Source organism: Rutilus rutilus (assembly GCF_951802725.1).
Source record: "Rutilus rutilus genome assembly, chromosome: 16".
In the NCBI taxonomy this organism is placed as follows: Eukaryota; Metazoa; Chordata; class Actinopteri; order Cypriniformes; family Leuciscidae; genus Rutilus; species Rutilus rutilus.
In genome coordinates this window covers 29411337-29432969 of record NC_140224.1, presented here as the reverse complement: position 1 = coordinate 29432969, position 21633 = coordinate 29411337, and the positions used below count along the sequence as shown (strand labels likewise).

The 21633-nt window shown below is 37.4% G+C and overlaps 1 protein-coding gene across 6 annotated transcripts in view; it reads right to left on the bottom strand.

Annotated features, from left to right (window-relative positions):
- The window catches only part of qki2 (QKI, KH domain containing, RNA binding 2), a 38073-nt gene that overhangs the window by 11461 nt on the left and 4979 nt on the right, over nt 1-21633 (bottom strand). For all 6 annotated transcript variants that reach the window (XM_084434917.1, XM_084434918.1, XM_084434919.1 and 3 more), the window contains exons 2-4: nt 12814-12953; nt 7152-7268; nt 2992-3135 (exon numbers count right to left, since the gene is read on the bottom strand). In XM_084434917.1, coding sequence (XP_084291043.1) covers nt 2992-3135; nt 7152-7268; nt 12814-12953 — 401 coding nt within the window. The remainder of the gene's footprint in view (nt 1-2991; nt 3136-7151; nt 7269-12813; nt 12954-21633) is intronic.

Below are 21633 nucleotides of genomic sequence, written 5' to 3'. Positions count from 1 at the left end.
TGATTTGTTCCTATGGGGATCCTTTTATATCTTGATATATAATTGCAGAGACAATTTTTTCTCCCAAGTGAGACAGAAAGACTAGAGACTCTAGTCTCTGAGGGGAAAATATGTCTTCCATATGTTTTGGGCCCTGAGCTGGAAAACAAACGCCACAATCACTTTTTTTTTCTACACTGGGGCAGTGAAACATTCAACATTTTTGAAATATGAAAATGGTGAAGAAGTGCATAACACTGACTTGCCTAAAACAGATCAAACTGAATTCAAAATAAATATCAAAACATTATCTTTGAACACTATTTTATTACAAAAAGCAACTTCTACAAATTTCTCACAGCTTTAAAATGAGTAGGCAGTGCCAAAAAAAAAAAAAAAAAAAAAGCTGAACACTTCCCCAGGATGGTTTGATGAAGACAAACACAAACGCAGTGGGTTTACCTTTAAGACGAGAGCTTCCTGGAGTAAACAGTGCTAAACTTTATAAAGAGCTTATTCCCCATTCAGGATTCCATTGCAGAGAAAGGGCACAACTGTCAATCAAGGATCAGTGCATCCCAAGAGGGTTTCCATAGTAGCACCACAGGGAGTCCAGAAACCCTCTCTCTTTGACAGCAGAGGAGGGATTACAATCCACAATTACACAATATTCCTGAATTCCATTCTCTAATTCTATTCTGCTTTCTACATTAAATAGCTGCTTTTCACAAGAAATACCACAGACTCGAGAAATGCTTTTTCTGTATTTCACTTTAAAGTTAACAAAACAACATTTGCAACAGTATTATTTTATTATTAGTTAAAGGGACTATGTGTAGCTTTTTAGGTATTTTATTATCTAAAATCAATATTTTTATTAATAAATATGCCCTCAATGGTGAACAAATACCTATGCCAATGATCAGACTAATCCTCGTAAACGAAGAATTTATTATCTTTATATACATGGGACGGGTAGGTCCACGGAGGCTTCCATGTAGTTCCGCCATCTTGAAAAACTATAATAGCAGAGAGGGACAAAAAGTACTAGGCCAACGCGTCTCCACAACGCGTTTCCGTTCAGAGCCAGCGTCACGTGACTGAAGCCAGCAGAAGCGGAGGAGCAGAGCAGTGAGAGGCGCTTGTCACTGCCGCGGCAAGTTTAAAAGGATGCACTGCACGGTTATTTATACACCGTTCATTCATACATATGCTGAGTCACAGGATGAGTCCTCGTCGTCGAAAAAGTCCAAAATAGACCGTAAAAGGAAACGTGACCGGAGATTACAAAAAACAAGGGTTAATGTCAGGATAGCTAATGCAGGAGAAAGCTTTCAAAAGAGACCCTGAAGTTGCCTGCTTTCTTCTCGACAGGTAAGTCAATGTTACGGTCTTAACTACAAGCTTTTTTTTCATTGCTTGGTTGTGTACTTTATTATATAGACAGTAGAACATTTATAGTTCAAAGTTAAACAGGCTCTTTGATGAATAGCAGCTATTGAGTAAAGTAACGTTAGAGAAGGCTCTGATGATGATGATGATGATATCTAACAATGCACGTACTTCAAAAAATATAACGAGTAAAGAAGGCATTACTACTAATTACCATAGTTAATGTTTTTCACAGTCAGTAATTCATACTGTAACATTCTTTTTTTCGTTGTTTCAAGTTTCAGTTTGTTTTAAATAACAAACCTGTTCACCCGAAGAAAAACTCGAAGTGCTATTATAACACATCCTGTCATAGCTTTTTGGTACATAACGGCTACCGTAGATGCAACGCGCATTTGAAAAAGTGAGGCGCTGGAGAGCATTATTCGTTTGAATGCAAAATACAATTTCACCACTAGATGGGAGAAATTCCTACACACAGTCCCTTTAAAAACTATAACAGTATTTATTAATATCTGAATTAGCATTTTTTTTTCTGTTTTAATCATTGTTTAAATGATCTGATCAAAATCATTTTCTATAATAAATTTCCATTTTAACAATACCAACACAAACAATATGTCTGTAATGTTACATATTTTTGAGTGAAATGGAACAATAACTGAGAAAAAAAAACATGCAACCCATTTTACAGGTACTGAACAAGAATAATATCAGTCATTGACTGGATTATGTCTCTACTTGATGGATAAAAAACTAAGAAAAATAGTTCAAGTTAAGAAGGCATTTTGATGTTAAGCGACAAAGCAAAATCGTTTCAGAGGACATGGAAATAGCATTAAAGCAAATATGACCAATTTTGATTTCAATCTTTTTTTTACTTTAATATTACATTTTAGTTTAAAGTCCTAAAAAAAATAATTAAAAAGTAAATTGCTCTTCTTGACATTTCAATGTATCCAGCTAAGATTAGATAACTCTGATGCAAGAATATTGCTATATTTCAATGTCTGACCTCAGCCATGAAAAAAAGAAAAAACCTTGTGAAAAACACTACAGAAAAAGAACATTTCTCTCAAATCTCACCAGGCTTCTAATGGCACTTCCTCCTAACCTGCTGTCACTTCCTTTAGACCCAAAGGTTAATTGGCATTCAGCTCTGCGTCCCAGGGCAATGCTGAGACTTCTGTTGTTCCCCTGTGGGGATCTTTTGAGTCTTGACCCTTCAGTCCTGAGCTCCTCATTAATTTATAAGCAAAGGTAATTAAGCCTATTAAAAACTGCACACGGTGCTCACCTTTGCACATCTGGAGTCATGTGTGCTCATTGGCTCCAAATTTATTCTCATGGAGGAAAGCAACTCCTCTGTTTCTGCTCCCTGCTCACATTTACCAGTCTGAGGATGCAGAGCAACTAGCAGGGAAACAGAAAACCTGCTGAGCTCAGCTCTTTCGATTAATAGTGTTCTCCTCAGAGTAAATATATGTATCAGCGCCCAAGCAGCTTTTCCATGAGTCTTGTTTGCAAATCGATGTGATTTTTCCACTCTACACATTTTTTTAAAGCCTCTTCTCAATAAATACACACAAGATCAGGAGATCAAAGGGACAAATCACTCACCGCAGGGACAAGCAGTTTCTTGACCTCCTCGACGGCTCTCTTGAGTTTGATCTCGGCACGGTTCTGAGAGTCTTCCACAGTGATGAGGACATGCAGGTCTTCGTTCAGGTGTTCCCAGTTGGGTTTTCCTCTGTTTTGCTCTTCCTGTTCAAATGAAAACAGAAGAACCGTTTGAGAACCGGGGCTGTGTGCACTATTCAAAGCTGAATTAAAGAGTTTTTTTATTTTTTTTATAAATTCCCGAATTTGAATTGATGTGTCAAACAGGATGCAGAAATGCAATTCGAATTTAAATGCAAGCAAAATTAAATCCATCTCAATGCAGCTTCAAAGTCTCTACACGATCCCAGTCAAGAAATAAGGGTCTTATCTAGCGAAATGTTAAAAAAAAAAAAAAATCAAAATCAAAATCAAATAATTTTTATATATATATATATATATATATATATATATATATACACTTTTTAACCACAAATGCCCGTCTTTTTCGCCCTTCCCTACCTTTTTTAACCGGAGTACACAGACAAGTAACTTAGATAGATGACGTGGCGCGTGACCTTTACAACGTGATGACGCAATGCGTGGCGCATCTCAGAGATGGTACAAGACGGGCATTTGTGGTTAAAAAGTATATATATATTAAAATTTTTTTAGAAAATGACCGATCGTTTCGCTAGATAAGACCCTTATTTCTCGACTGGGATCGTGTAGAGACTTTGAAGCTGCATTGAGACGGACATTTAAACCTTCTTTGAACATTGGAATAGTTGGTTGCCATTGAAGTCCATTCTGTGTAGGAAAATCCTGGAATGTTTTCCTCAAAAACCTTAATTTCTTTTCGACTTAAGAAAGAAAGACATGGATATCTTGGATGACATCGGGGTGAGTAAATTATCAGCAAAACATTTTTTGAAGGTGAACTAACCCTTTAAATTGCAAGGGAGTCAATTCTTCGGACAGAAAGATAGACAGACAAATAGACAGATAGAAAGGGGTAGGGTGAGATTGGCAAATGACTTGATTCGCCCACATAAGAACTACTGGTAGATGTGTCGGAGAACATACACAACCGGCCAGGCCACATTTCCAACAAGACATTTTTCGAAAGTATTTTCCAGGGACATTTGTAAGACTTTGGATCAACTGCCTATGAACGCACAGACCGCTTCCTTTGAATACGCAGTGCCACAGTTTCCATGGAAACTTTTCCAGACTCTTATTCCAACTGTACAGCTAAACATGGACATAACCTAAAACATCAACAGACACTTAGCAACAGTTAACTTGGAGACAAGTGACTGTCGGTTAATCTCAGGGTTCAGAACGGCAACAGCAGTGACAATCCTGTTGCCATAGAAATGGGGCGTTGAGCCTTATTGAATGCATTGTCTCCAGCTGGGTTTTTCATCACAGCGGGGCTTATGTTTACAACACAGCTCAGGCCTACAGAACAATCCATTACTGTGAACTCGCTCGCTGCCTTCTGAGGTTCCCACTTCAAGCAATCACAGACATCGCCATGGCCTCAAGGGAAAAGTTTGAATGAGAGTAACAAAGACATAGACGGCCCGGCCTCATCCTTGACCGGGGGACGCCAGCCTCAGATCACAGTTGGTGGTGTTATATTTGTTAATAAGTGGCTGCCACCTCCTCAAAATATAGAGTAATTAGATGATCAAATATGTGCATCAGATAAGGCTGCAGTCTTGAGCACAGCTGGTTATGTGCTAATAATAACTGTAATTTTGACTCTGAAAAAGTCTAAGCAGCAGCACAATGCATAGAGGTCTTCTGGCCTACTTCTGGTGGGTCTGCATTTTTGTGCACAACACAGCAAAGAATGAAAAAGTTAATAACAGCTATAGATCAACAGTGAATGTAAAAGGCCAATCCAACACAAGCTGTAAATTACAGAAAGTTCACATCAACACGATTTTAGCAAGCTTTCATAGAAGGATTGTGCACCTAATGGTGCATTTGGTCTATTTTCCATTTTCATTTGTACGCAAACCTCCCTCAAACTTAGAATCTTTATTTTGCTTTTGCATGATCCGAATTACAGCGTACAGCCTAAACAGGCTATTCCGTCACGTCATGTGATATTATAAACGTAGCAGTTTGCTATAGTAATAATTGACAAAAATATAAATCTGCCATCATTTACTTCAAAATCAGTGTGACTTTCTTCTGTGGAATATGAAAGGATATCCAAGTTGCTCTTTTCCATAAAATGAAACCATAAGATGTTCCTCACATAAAGATAATCAAACGGCTTGAAGCATTTTTTGCTTGTTTTGGAACCTGACAGTTCCTGGTACCCATCCACTTTCATTGAAGAAGAAAAGAACAACCAGGATAAGCTTATCCTTTTGTGTTCCACAGAAAAAAGAAAGTCATACAGGTTTGGAATGACATGAAGGTGAGTAAATAACCAACAACATTTTAATATTTGGATAAATTCATGCTTTAATTACGAACACCTTTCACAGCCAAAAACCCTAACTCTATTATTTGTTTATTCCAGGAAATGTGACAGTAAATCTAATTTAGAGAAAGAGAACAGATGCAGATGGCATCTCCATTTGACGCATGACTTGTTTGCCCCTGGCTGTAACTTTTCTTATTTTTCTCGCTTCCTTTGATTGCCATAATTTTTCACAAGATTTATGCACAAGTTTCGCTCTGCTGTCAGAGTAGTTTCAGTGTTACAGAAAATAAGTTTGCAGAACACCAGAGGGCTTGATGGTTTCATAATCTCACATTCATTCTAGCACAATACTCAAAAACTTCACAGATTTAATTTTGACATGCTATTATGACAACAGCTTTTTGCACTGCTGTCAGAAAACAATTATGTCAAACTTGAGGAAACAGCTGAGGTTTAAACTTTCCATTTCAATTGTCTGTTCTGCGCTTCCTAGATGTGCAACACTACAGTCTGGCAAAGAATGCTGAGCCACCAGTCTGTTTTTCCGTCTTGACCCACAGTACGAAACAGCCTTTATAAGCATCTCTGGTGTGATAGACATAGATTGTGCAATACAGTGAGAGAATGGCACTTTGCCTAAGGCATCTCAGCTCAGCTCATTGTGTTCCATTAATTCGCCATCAATCTGAATCTCATCAATGCGTCTAACCCAATATTTTACAGTGTTTGCTCTTAATGTTTTATGTGCATGCCTGTGTAGGCAGTAGAAGATGCACTGTGAGGAATAAACACAGATGGTGTATCCTCAAAAATCTCAAACTGATAAAACAAGTGATTTCTATTATGTAAAAAGGAAACATTTATGATCCATCTGTGGATCACTACTACAGGCTTGGTGTGTGGGAGTGGGAAACAGGCCTGAACTCAAAACGGTAGTTGTTAGTGTCTGTATACCACATTGAAATCAAACAGGATGACATAAAGCACTTTAGAAAAGCACCAATGCAATGCCATTAAAGCATTACAACATTTTGAAGCATTATTTGTTCTGTTCTTGTTTATTTGGTCTTTTCTTGATTTTGATAGTTATTTGCAACATGCCCATACTTCCTCTTACCTAAAAACTTGGGACTAAATGGTTGTAGGACGAGACATTTCAAGGAAGTGAAACCGTATTCTTTGAGCTTGAAAAACAGAGCATTCTCCTTTATCTAATAGCACTCATTTTCATTTTAATGCGAGTCATTTTTCCTCTGTGTCAGGCAGCCTTGGAGGCAGGCAGATCGTCTGCCTCAGTTCTACAGTTGGGAAGGCCATGCAGACTCCGTCAGGAATTCCATTAAAATGGAAGTGCCTGGATTTTGTCTCCTTCCATTTGGTATTTATTAGTTATGCGCTGTCGCAAAGATAGTATATGGTCTTCGTCTCTATAAAACATGCAGTAAAAATGGCTCACAAGCTCGTCCATCATCAAAGAAAGAAAGAAAGAAAGAAAGAGTCATTTAACTTAAATTAAACTGACTTATTTATAATCATTTAATCTTGTATAACTTACAAAAATGTTGAAAATTGCTCAACTTATTTTGATGAGTTAAAGTAATGAAAAAACATGTCATTTTTACAGTGCAACAAAATAAAGAAATAGTAAGAAGGGAAGGAAAAGAGAAAAAGATATAGAAATAAAAGACGAAAAGTAAAAAATTGTAAAATGCAAAGGAAAAAAACATCTCACCTTCTTCTTGTCTCTCATGGAGCCTTTGCCTCGCACCATGATCTTGCAGCCCGTCTCCGCCTCCAATTGTTTGGCTGTCAGGCCCCGGGGCCCCAGGATTCTTCCCACAAAATTGAACTGTGAAGAGACATCAAAAGGTAAGCAAAACAAGAGAATTCTTTCAGTGGAAAACATCTGCATTTTACACATCTGGTATGAGGATCCCAGAGCTGAAAAGCTGAAACGGATCTGAAATCATTTGTGTTGCAGTCTCGCCGTGACTGAATGATGTGTGCTTTATCACTGCGCACACGCATTCATTCGTAATGCGCATAGCTCTGATATTTTAGTCATTATAAAACTACTTAACTTGGTTAAAAAAGACCTTTGAAAACTAGAGGCAGAGGTAGCCATAGTCACATCCTCAAGGTTACAAAACACAGACCATCATCCCCTCAGCTAATGGTTCTCCCATATGGAGGTTTTGGCAGAGCTCGACGTAAACTGCAGCATGGTAACATAATTGTATAATTCAATCAAAGGGACTTTGTAAACCCTGGCAAGAATGCGAGGAATGTTTAATCCCCTTTTATTGAAAGGGGAACATCTAGAGACCAAATGCGGTTTTGGAATGTACCATTTGCCACGGGGAAGCCTTAACTGTGCTCCACCCTATTCCTGCACTGACACAAGTCACATGGAACAAATTTTAACCTAACAAAGGGGTCAAAGTGTCATAGAAACACAAATACCTACCATATTTAACAGCCAATATGACTTGGAATAGGTACAGGATGTACACGAAGGTGCTCGCTTGTTTGTTTTTTAGTCCAATCCAAATTCATGTTCCAATTGGTTTCTACATGATTTCTGCTTTAAAAGTCAAACAAAACAAACCTGACATGTGGGACTATGAACAATCAACAATAATTTGTATTCTTACATTGACATACTATTTTCAAAAACCAAGTTGGTTTGAACCGTTTCCACTAGTTTCCACAATCAATCGAATACCGCAAACATTATAAATGATGTTTTTCGACATCTTGGTAGGGAAACCACCAGGCAAGCATACTGAATGATTAGTGAAGCTGTGATTCGACCCATGGCGTGATTTGTTGCTCTGCCGCTTTAACAGTCGCGAGGCCAGAACATTGTGCTTTTTGGCATTTGTGGGCCAGTGGTAGCGCCGCTCTTTCAGCATTTAACCTTATCTGTCACAAGGGTTGAGTGATAAGCCAGGCAGCTGCATCTCTCTCAGGGTCACAATGCATTCTCTTCCTTTTAAAGCTCATGTCTTCTCGGGCCGCTCACAGCTGCTGGGGGTCATTGGCTCTCTGTGCTGTATATTTAGAGTTGAGCTCATCAAACTACTGTGTGGATGGCACTGTCTGTCTGTCTGTGTCCTTGTGTTATTGTCGTTTTTAGGCAATGTTTGTGCAACTGTTGACTTCGTGAACTTTTTGTCAGTCTAGAATGTTTTTTGCCACCTTCCTCTCATTCTGATTGGTAAGCCGTATAACAGTGAGATGAGTCACCGCTGGTCTATGTAACCGCACAGAATAAATGACAGAAATGACTGCTAGTGTATAATTTCCATAACAGAGGGACATTCATTTCGAAGAGTCGGATAGAGGGTGGATATATTTTTGTGTTTACAGCACAAAAATACGCTTTACTAACATTATAAGAAAAGAAATAAAAAAGAAATTTTTTATTTGATCAAAAATACAGTAATATTGTGAAATATTATAACTATTTAAAAATAACTGATTTCTATTTGAATATATTTTAAAATGTATTTTATTCCTGCGATGATAAAGCTGAATATTTAGTATCATTACTCCAGTCTTCAGTGTCACATGACCCTTCAGAAATCATTCTAATGTTTTTGTTGCTCAAGAAACATTTATTATTATTATTATCAATGTTGAAAACAGTTGTGCTGCTCAATGTTTTTGTGGAAATATGAATGTGCCCTTGCTGAAAAAAAAAATAAAATAAAAAATCAACAACTAAAAAAAAAAATCTTAATGACCCCAAACATTTTAATTACACCCATTATATGGACTCACAGAATTTTTTTTTTTGTGTGTGTGTTCATCTGAAGAAAGCAAGTCATATACATCTGGGACGGCTTATTGAGTTATTGATGGAGTTATTGATGAGAGAATAATCATTTTTGGGTAGACTTTTCCTTTAAGAAAACAAAGAAAGTCACAGAGTCCTGACAAAAAGTAAACAGTGTCTTTTCTGTGATTTTTAACAAGTTCAAGGCTCTTAATGAACAACAATGGAGCATTGGAAAAACCTCATTACCAGTCGACAGCTAGAGAGAAAAGAGTGGGAAGAGGATGACAGACTGAGGCGACGGCCTGAGAATCATTCTGAATGGTCTTTACATAGAAACAGTGAGAGCATGCAGAATAGAAATCTAATCATCATTCCCCACCCCTCCCATCTCCTCATCAAAGTCCACATTTGTTTTCACACAGACTATGCAGGCAGGGATAATGTTCCAGATCATTCTCTCCAAAAGGCGACGGAGGACAGAAAGGCCAGTGACCTGCTTGTCTCTCACCCGCACTTGGCACTGATTGTGGGATGGTGGTAACCCTGACGGGATTATCGGAATTCTGGTTCTATTACAGGGGAGCAAAGTCACTCTCAAAACAAGCCTGATGATTGATGGCTGCAAATAGATAAGATTTGTTGGGCCCCGACTGATCTTTAAAAGACAACGGCCAACAAAGTGTAAAGAGGAAAAAAGGTAGAGGCAAAGCAACAAAGAAAAAAAAAAACAGGGAATAACAGTATCTTACATTTGCTAATCATGTACATTTGTCGAAAACCTTGCAAACTTGCGATTTTCTGTGACGTGAACACTGAAAATTGAATTGAATGTTGATTAAAGGCAACTCTAGCTGGTTGACAGCTATATTGAATTGTCAAGAATATTCTAGGAAGCATCAATAGAAATATTTGATAATAACAAAATCAATAATGTATTGCACAATATGCCACTATTCTAGCTAAAGTACTTGTGTAGTTTGTTCATTTTAATTATTTGAAATTGTAAAATTTCCAGCTATACTGAAATTTAAAAACAAACAATCTTTATATGAATCAATTTTGTCAAAAAAAAAAAAAAAAAAATTTATTTCAGCAACATATTTTTGTACATTTATTTAAAAACATCTCGCCAAATAATAAAATGTACCTTATTTTGAAGTGGACCAGAGAAAATGTTGGCCAGGCAATTAAAGCTCTCATAGGCCTGAAAAATCCCTGTTGTTGAGCCTGATTAATCACAATAACTGGATAATATTGCACATGAACCAGACCTATTGGTGCTTGCGGTGTGCTACTCCAAATGACTTTGTTGCTTTATGAATTTGTGACCTCAATGAGTCACTCAACAATGGGAAATTCTGAGCAGGTTGTCAAAATGTATCACATTTTAATACACTAGACACCAGACATCAAATCGGAAGTTCCTGTGTTTTGTCATCCATCAGGCTAATCTATTCAAAAGCTTTTCTTTCTTCAAAATGTGTTTACTTGACGCAAGAACAGCATCAGAATGAGATGTTTTACATTTTGTGAGTTCCAATTTCTCTACATAATTTTTCAAACAAGTTAATTTTGCACACTTGCTCAAGTGCTGTCAGTAGTTGGTTGGGTTTCACCCTAATATAGAGTACAATTCACAGAGGTTAATTATAACTAAACGAGAGATAAGAGAGAAGCCCCAGTAACGCATCTCACATTCAAACTCGATTAACCCTGACCCCGCTATCACTCTTATCAGCTCTTTAAAATGGCAGAATCGTGAGAGCTGACAGCCAGAAACACTCCTCCGTCTACTTAACATCTCCTTAAACTCAGTCTCAACCCTAAACCTGTTCAAGATCAAACGAGCCAGATAATCGCCCACTGTGAAAACGTACATCCCAACACTTTGTTCAGTTCATATACAAATGTTTCAGATCGGACTCCTCGCGTAACCCACTCTCGGGCCTGATGACCGTTTCTGCATAAATTATGTTCTCTGAGAAGAGTGTGAAAGCTGCCCTTGCATCGAGATTTGAAAGTCACGATGTATTCAAATTAGAAACACAGGCTGTGAGTCAAACAATGCCTAGGATTGCAGTATTAAGCAATATTTACCATGCTAATTATAATCATTTGATTATTGTTGTCCTGGTAGAGACGAGTTAATTGGATCAATCTGCTGCAGGCTTCTCATGCTCCCCTGAGTCGACGTCTAAGGTAAAACAATCAACGTGCAAACCCCCCCCCCCCCTCCAGAGGATCCACCTGTGATTATAGGCTTGAAATAAATGTGCTTTCATGGACAAATTACCAATTTTCTGTCATTTGAGTAATCTAAAAAAAACATGTGTTAACACAAAGACTTGTCTCTCTCTTTATTTACATGCACTAGTCAGGGTGCATTTTAATCCCTCAAACATTTTCAGGAGGTAAAAATGGCAGTTTCGGTACATTACTTTTCCAGTAATACCATGAAGTGGCAATGATCTTATCAAAATAATAATCTTCTATAAAGCAGCTTTATTGACCTTAATGTTGCATAAACATGCCCACACTGATGGAGATTCAACAGTAAACTGCTACTCGACAGTCTATGAGTTGGAAGAAAACAGCAAGGACTTTGGGCAGCATTTGGGACAGGGCCAAACATTATTTTTGCAATTCCGGGAGTCATTAGTGTCAGAAATGGTTTTCTACTTTTCACTTGCTGCCTTTACAAACCATTGGCATTAAATGTGTTGATTCTGTAGAAAACATACACTGTCAGAAATAAATCTTTAGGGGTACAACAGATTGTTTCTGTGCAGTAGCCTTAATGAGACAGATTTGTATCTTATCAACCCCTAAAGACTGTCCATCAATATATTAGGTGTGCATGTTAGTACCTTAACTGTACCTATTAGTATCTTATCTCAGGTTTAGACTACACAATATTTTTGTCTGTTATGATAGTCACTGTCAGATTATGCCATTTTGACTCCTAAATTTTTGTGTCGTGGACAAGAAACATGTCAGACTACACGTTACTTCCCGACCAATCATCACTTGTCGTCTTTAACAATGTGCGTGATGTCATCAAGAAGGCGGAACTAGCGACTGACTTCCGGAAACAAGAGCGTAAACAAACAATGGTTTCAGAAGCCACGTACATACCGGGTTGCTGAAGCGGCTCCGCTATCATTGGCCGGCATTTATCTTTTTTCACTCTGTCCTGGTAGTCCCTCAAAAAAACATTATAAAGGCAGTAGGACTGTTGCCATATCTCCACAAACCTTTCTTTCCTCCATTGCATAATTCCACCTAGCAGCAACAATACCATCGTCTCTCTTTTGTTTCACCATGTTTGAAAGATGTGTACAGAAGAGCTTTGATGTGACGTGTGTGTTGTTTACGAATCACCACCACGACACCCTACCTCAAACAGATCGCGCCAAAATCGGGCCGCTATCGTGTAATCTGAACCCGGCATTAAGGTATGTGTTCTTTAGGGTAAGATGGCATACAAAAGGTGTACTTTTAAGGGTACTGCCCCACTAACAAGCTAATTTTTTTGACTTTTTTTCCTGACAGTGTAGCTACTAACTAAACATTTCTAAAAACGTTACAATAGCAGTGAAGTAATACTTACGTCTGGGAATTCTTTTACAGGCACATAGAGTTTCTCTTGGAGTTGTGCAATGGGCCCCACAGCATCTGGGAGCTCGGAAGTCCTTTTATCTGTGCCGTTCATAGTGTCATTGTACATGTCCTTCCGTACCCGTCCAATTTCTGTCAAACAGACACATTAAAAAAACAATTATTTGGAGGCTTAATCCATAAAAGTTGCCTCATCTATCTTTAAAAACAAAGAAAAGTTTTGTTTTTGTTTGTGTTAAAAATGACTTGCAGAAGTCTTGATGAGTTCATGCAACTATTTACATATAAAAACAACTCCCAAAGGGCATGAGAGCCCAGCCAGCCATGGAGGAGCTAGCGCAACATGATGTGCATTCACAAAGAGTGAATCAGACACCAGCCTTTTGAATGCTTGCTGGTCCAAACCGAGGAATTCCAAAGAGACCAGCTTAAAAGACTGAAGCAATAATTATTTTTTAACTAAAGCTCTTTAGAGGATATTGGGAAGAAGCAGCAGTATATTAGAATGGATTTACACCGATGTACAATATGGTTCAAAATAACAACATCAAAGCAAGGCCCAGGCCTACAGATTAAAATGACCTAAATATAACCCTGATCTGAGCTAGCTGTAGCTTGTTGGGGTCCCATAGGATCCTCCCAGAGTAAAGCAGAGAACCTCAACAAGATCTCATAAGCAATAACTCAACCGTACTCAGCAGGATGTGGTCTTCTGAACTCCACTGACACCACCACCCCCTCCCAAAGATGAACAGGATTGTTTTCATATGACTTACATAAGTGAACGCAGGCATGTAAGCACATTTACACTCAATTACATGCAACACATGCTCTTGGCACTGCCCCATCTAACCATGTGTTCGATCCCTGCCATGAGACACAGCGTTTTCTGATTTACAATGTTTTAAATGAATCCAGACTGCACTGTCACATTAGGACTGGTTTCATCTGTTCATATGCTATCATTCAGAATAAAGCTGATTAAATAAACCCTCCGAGTAAAACCAGCCATTTGAGGTCCCACAATGAAGCACAAATCCAAACATCAGCTCAAACTGCTCAAAGCCGATTAATTTACACATTCTGGGACTTACTCATGAAATTGGTATAATTGGTCACTTTACATTGAGTGTTGAAAGGGGATTAAACAGTCAGTCAGAAGTTTATATTGGGTTTTGTGCGACTCTGCGGCTTAACATTCCAACAGTCTCGACACTTTGGATTAAGTATGATTTATCCCATGAGTCACGAGGGCTGGGCGATAAATACAATATTCCCATCTAAATTTTAATGTTTTTTGTTTGCCCATTAAGTCGAAGGGATAGGATAGTTCACACAAAAATGAAAATTCTGCCATCATTTACTCACCCTTACTTCATCTTCGGAACCAAAATGACCTAAATGAGATCTGTTTCTTATATAAAGTGATCGTGTCTCTTCAGATGACTTGTATTAAAAAGCTCAATTCATTTGGATATGGATGAACTTTTTGATGCATTAAATCTTTGGTTGCAGGGACTTTTAATGGATGGACAAAAATGATGAGAGAATATTAAAAAATATCTTCATTTGTGTTCTAAATGTATGAACGAAAGTCTCATGGATTTGGAACAACATGAGGGTGAGTAAATGACAGAATTTTCATTTTTTTTGGGAGAACTATACCTGTCATTAGTGCCCGGTTTCACAGACCAGGCTTAAGCTAGTCCCAGACCAAAATGCATGTTTGAGCTGACTTAATTGAAAGCAACTTGCAATGGCATATCTTAAAATATGTCAGTGCCATTGATTTTGATGCACACCAGTAATGTTTTTTCTGAGGCACATTTATAAAAGCTACTTAAATGTCCTAATTTAACTAAGGCCTAATCCTGGCTTAATCTAAGCCCTGTCTGTGGAACCAGGCCTATATGTTTTTAAAATTCAGGAGAAAAACATTTCAAAAGAATAGATTCAAAATTCAATGATTTGCTTGCATCACACAAATATTTTAACAGAATTCTTTGCATGCTATTTCCATATATTATTATTAATATATTGATAAATAATGTTGACATATTGGGTTATATATTGGTGCAAATGAAAACGATCAATACTAATATGAAAATCAATCTTATTTGTGTTCAATTGGTAAATATCAATGTGAAAACATTTTGGACCTATATGGAAGCAATCACTTTTTGGTTGAGATGGTAATTCCTCATATTTAAAATAAAAATACAGAACAAATGCATAAATAGAAATGCAAAATTTAAAATAAATACTATCTGTTTTAACCATATGTATTTTGTCTGAAGAACAGCTGAGGTGACACAAGACATATAATTATCCACCCCCAGTTTGGCTGTTATTAGCACAAGCTTCAAGTGCACTAAAAACAAACATTAGAGGCGACTGGTCAACACTGCCAACCACAACATACACAGACAGTGAGATAGTCCTTCCTACTGCTGCTGCAGACCATCATTTACGTGTGTGTGTGACAGAGAGAGAGAGAGAGAGAGAGAGAGAGAGAGAGAGAGAGAGAGAGAGAGAGAGAGAGAGAGAGAGAGAGAGAGAGAGAGAGAGAGAGAGAGAGAGAGAGAGAGAGAGAGAGAGAGAGAGAGAGAGAGAGAAAGCAAGACGACTCTGATTACAGTTTGTGTTTGCTTGCTGTCATCTGAGTCTGTCCAATACTACAGTATGATACACTTGGTCTGGTATGGCTGTGAGCGAGCAACAACTACATCACAGAGACATAAATATCACCTCCATAATGCCAGCAGATCCTGCACTCTAAACACACAGCGCTACGGATAACCTACTCAGTTGCTGTTATTTACTAATGGCACACTGTCATGCGTCTGGTTTAAATTACTTCTTCTGACAACTTTAGTATTTTTCACACTTTCAGTGTCAGCCATGGAAAGTTTGCACCTATATGATAACTTTCAAACAGGCAAATTTGGACGCAGTTTTTAGACTTTCTGAAACTTTTGACTTTATAAACCTAAGAATTGGAACGCAGAGATATGTGCTGGCAGAAAACCAAGCGTGATTTAATGTGAGATGTCAGACACATTCTTTGGTCGTTTAGTGAACAAAAGTGTTGTTGCCTGCGAGAGCTGGCGGTCTCCAGACCATGCTGGACGCTGGATAAAGACAAAGCGTTTACTCAACCAAACACTGCTTCATAGTGTGTGCCATTACATAAGGTTTGAAAAGATGTGTGCACATACACACACACACAAATTCATAGAAACAACAGAAGTGGAGATAACAAGAAAAACAACACTATGAATGAATCATTTAAGGAAGGTTGTCAATTCAAATACTTGACAGAAATATCAACCAAGTACGCAAGTACATTTTTGGGTGAACTAACCCTTTAATACGGGATTTATGCCGTCGTATGTCCCGACTTCGCCTGGCTGCATCGTTTTATCTGAAGACTGCCTCTTTGTCGGCTCTTGTGCAAAATGATACGTGTGATCCTCCATTTGTTAAAATTTCACTAATTACAATCGTACTTCGTTATTACTACTACTTCGTCGTGCGTATTCAATGTAGTGATGGTGCAAATTGCCTCTAAAAACACCAACGAAGAAGCAGCAAAAACAACAGAGTGACGAAGCGCGCTCTGTAGAGAAGTTTGTCCGTTTAGGGCTACTGTAGAAACATGGTGGCGCAAAATGGCGACTTAACATGTAAGGTGACTCGCGGTGTGTGTAGATAGAAATGGCTCCTTCTAAAGAAATAAAAACATAACGGTTCATTTTGTAAGGTCTTTCTACACCAATCAAACCATAGTTATGTATATTATAATGGATTTCTGAAAAAAAGATACTCATACATTTTACACATTGCACCTTTAAGTGTGTAAAATAAATTCTATTTAAATACAAGTGTTGTGCAGTGATTGCTAAATCAACTGGTTTGTAAAAACGTTTGTTAAAAGTTGTACAAAGCTAGAGGTTTTGTATTGTATATTCCTTGATGACTTGTAGGATAGTTGATGAATTATGTTGATTTTGTGGTTCATGTTAGCAGACGATAAAGCCAGGCCACATTGCATGAATCAAATAAATTATATTTATTTTGTTTTCAATTAACAATTTGTTTTGATATTCTGTACATCTCTTTACATGCCTTTTTAAAATGTTTGTGAATCAAGGTTTTATATAACTGCTTAATAAATACATTAAGTGGCTTGTATCTGTTTTTCTACTGATTGCACTATTTTTTTACAGTCTATGTGATTGCATCCACAAAGACTAAGTAACGTTACACATAAACTGGGATGGGCAAAGATACATCAGTCTATTTTGAAGGGATGTAACGTATAGCTCTTAAACTCCTGCAAAGTGTACGCACTCAATTCAAAAACAAGGTTAACGATGTCCAGATTTGTGAGCGGAGGTAACGTTAGTGCGTCTGGATCTGTAACGTTAATCCAGTCTTGGGCTGCTAAATAATATGGATCAATGTTGTTTATCGCGGACAGTTTGTCCAAATAACGTTTTTGGCAGTGGCATTTAGTTTCTCCCGATAGGGTCCCTTCTCTTTTTCTTTCAATTTCTTCCGTTCTTCTTCAATTTTACCTCGTTTTAGCCAAACACACCCACTATTACATGTCATAGCAATGGGCGGCGAAAAGGTAAACAGAGATCATGCCTGCAAACATGGCGCCCACATCCCATAATGCAACACTGCGTGAAGTACCTTGACATTCCCTATAACCAAGTTACCAACATACATTTTTCACATTCTTTTTGTGAGAAGAAAGCATCCCTACAACTTCCGAAAGTAAACAGCAGTATTTTACTGTAGCATTACATAAAAGTAAGTGTCATTTTAATGTCAGTGTAAACCAAGGGGGGTTCAGGGCTTCAGGTTGGACATAATGTTTAGCAACAGAAATTTAACACCAAGCTTCTCTGTATGAATTCAATATACACTGATTTTTATTAAAGCTACAAAAGTTATTCCATGAGAGATTTTCTCTTTGTCTATTGTTGTTTGATTAACATTAAGCACACAGATTGAAGGTTTATTAGGCTGCTGTCACTTTAAGAGCTGCATGGATCCAATATGTTGTTACATGTGCACTTTCTTTCTGTGTAACTGTTTACTCCATTGACTGTGACTGACATAACTGACTGTGTTTACGTGAAAACTCACCAAGATGGGCATTCTAACATACTTTTGGCCATATAAACTGCAGAAGAGTTGAAATCGTGATTACGCACTGTCCGAGAGGCGGCTTCATGAGTGCATGTGTACTTCGCTTATTGCGCTTAATAACATTAAGCATATCACACGTATGTCACAGTCATGTGTCCAGTCTATTCTCTGCTGTCTGCGTCTACCTAAAACTTAGACCTTTTGAAGTATTAAAATCATTCAGTTATAGTAAGCCATTAGGAAATGCTTATCATGATATGTATATTTTCAATATATTGTCCAGCTCTAATTAAAATGTAATATTTCAAAATACTGTTTTATTCGCCTATTGTGCCCATTCCTAATTCATCACATTCATCATATTTCTGCAATGATTATAAGTTCCCCACTGATTTATCAAAGTCTTAGATAAAATCATTTTATTTAATTAAATATACACTGATTCTTAGTCAGGCACCAGAGAGTTTTAAGACTTTGGAACAGAAACAGATTATTTCAGTCTCTAACACACAGACAGCGAGTTGACCATCTGTGGCAGTGTGGGAGAGATGAGAGACGCTGAGATGAACAGAGGAAACATGATAAAAAGGTTAAAAAAAATAATAATATAAAATAAAAGCTAGAAAAGGTTGCAAGAGGGATGAAAGAGTAGACCGCAAACCGTGAAACCATCTGGATAATCGTCGACTGCCAGGAAACGGTCCGACTCCTCCTCCGTTTTCACACAGAGAGCAGACGCCACAGTTACTGCAATTGTCAGGCTGTGACAGTGTAAAAACAAATGTGTACATGAAAGAACAATATTTCCCTTTGCTCTGACAATATATCTTCAAACTAAATCACATTCGGCTTCAGACCAAATACCTGTGGTGAAAGCAGATCTGTTTCAACTGCAACTACCGTCATTTTAACCAACGATTAATGACTTAAAAATGCAACATGCATAAATGATTCTAATTAACAGCATTTTGAATGCTTGCTGTGTTGAATGCATAAAAAAAAATCTGTCATTATTTAATTGCGAAAGCCATGCATGACGAACAGACACAAATTTAAGCCATGTTTCACTGAAAATCATGCCTTCTGCCATAGCTCTTAAATCAAGCATTATGTCAATGATGGCTGACCATGTGATGTGCCACAAGGACCAATGAGCTCTGATGATGTCATTGACATCCAATCTGACACCTGAAGCACTTGAAAGGCACCATAAATCACTCAAAAGGTACAGCGGAGTGCAGGATTTTCTGAAAATATAGACTAAACATTTGATCTGTTCATCAAAACTATCAAATGACTTCAAAACATATACATATAAACTGAATTTTGTAATGATTAATATAAATTAAGATGGTTCAAATGCTTATTTTGACTATAAGAAAAACAGTACACAGATTTGGAACTACACGAGGGTTGAGTACATGTACATGACTGAATTTCCAATCAAGGTCATCTTGATTCTCCTAGCAATCAGGAAATTTGAATGTGCAGCTTGCGCTTATCACTCTGATTGTGTAGGTCAGCAGTAATGTGCTATTGTGATTGGATGATTGCTGATTGAGTTTAGGTTGAGAGAGACAGAGGAATTGTCTGGTGGTGTCAAGACGACTGCAGGGCAAACTGGCAGTTAAGGGTGGGATAAGTATTGAGTATTTACAGATGCAAGCTAAGCTGCCTGGAAAGAGCAGGAGACTGATGAGATCACTGACACGCTTGATAATCAACATTTATCTTATCAAAGAAAACGGCCAAAAGGGAGACAAAGAAAAACAGACACACACACAAACATCTGAAAAGCACTTTCACAAACACACGAGACTCGAGGCTTGACACAAAAGCTAAGATTTGACCTGAAAACGACATTATGACTGTCACTTTATAGCTCAAGGTCATGTCTGCCACTGCCAAACAAAGCAGTTTCACTCAGAAAAGCCAATGAGTCAGATCTAGTCAGATTTAAACATCATTAAAACTATTTTTCCCCAATATTGTTTGAGATTCACCTCTAAAACTCCCTAGCAAAAATCCAGATATGTTCAATTATTTACAAAAGTATTTATTTAGCTTTTCTCTGGGAAAGAAAATCAACTGAGGCCAATTATGATTGTTATTCCACAGAAAAAACATTTGTCATCTTTAATCTAAATGTAAGAACTTGTGCTGACCTCTGAAACGACTTTTCAGCAGGCATCACTAAACCCTCTTATTTTTAAACCACTTGTCAAAGTGACCACTTTTTATGATGCAATAAATTCCTGATGGATAAAATCATGTCTTGAAAAATATAAATATAATAAAATATAACAACTACCGGTCAAAAGTTTGAGGTCGGTAAGTCTCCAGACAGTGCTGTCAGTAAAATGCTGTGCCTTTCACAGATCTGAGACCAAAATGAAATGTATACACCCGAAAATAAATGACATTCGGAATGGGATTTGGAATGGGATCAGTGCTTAAACAACAAAATACCAAAATGTTGGGACAAAACATATATTCCCTTTTAATAATCGCTGGGATCAAGTCATTTGCATACAATGCTGGATATAACACTCAAGACTTGCACATACATTTTTCCTCATGTCAGATTCCATTGTCCATTAAACACATATGTAATACTTCTACCACTTTGAGGAACGTTTTATTCTGTTTAACTATTGAAAAGGTTTTTAACCAAATAAATCCAAATTTATCCTTAAGGTTTTTAAAGAAAAAAAAAAGAAAAAGAATCTTAAATCTTGATTATGATTTCACATTTCTAACTTTAGTTAGTGTGTAATGTTGCTGCTTGAGCATAAACAACATCTGCAAAGTTACGACGTTCAAGTTCAAAGCAAAGAGAGATATTTTCTTTTAAAGAAATTGCTTTTTAAGGACTACAACAAACGGCTGGTATGGACTACACGACATTCCTCCCGGGTTAGTGACATCACCAACCCCAATATTTACATAAACCCCTCCCCCTGAACACAATTTATATATTATCAAGACAGAATTTACTAATCAAAGACTAGAAGATAACTACACATAAGCTACATAAATTCATCAACTAACCAGTCAGGAATGTTGTCTACATGTTGTCACTTCTTCTTGAGTCTCTCCATCTTTCTGACTCCGATTTGAACATAAAAGCTAAAAGTTTTTGAAATTTTCAGTGCATTTCTGTGTGAGGTAATTAAAGCTGCTAAGGACAAGAGATGTTGTAGCTCCGCCCCCTGTGCCGGGAGCAGCAGCTCATTTGCATTTAAAGGGACACACACAAAACGAGGCGTTTTTGCTCACCCTCAAAAAGTGACATTTAACATGCTATATAAAAATATCTGTGAGGTATTTTGAGGTAAAACTTCACATACACACTCTGGGGACATCAGAGATTTACTTTACCTTGTGAAAAGGGCATTATACCACCCCTTTAAAAACATTTTTTTATTTTTTAATAGCTAAACCTGGCTCTCGCCATTAACATAGCCAAAGAACCTGGCATGGCGTTAAAAAGGAAAGAAAAAAAGAAAGAAGTCTCTTTTTTGCACCATTTATTTGCATTTATTTGATCAAAAAATACTAAAAACAGTAATATTGTGAAATATTATTACAATTTAAATGAATGGTTTAATATTTTAATATATTTGTCAAATGTAATTTATTACAATTT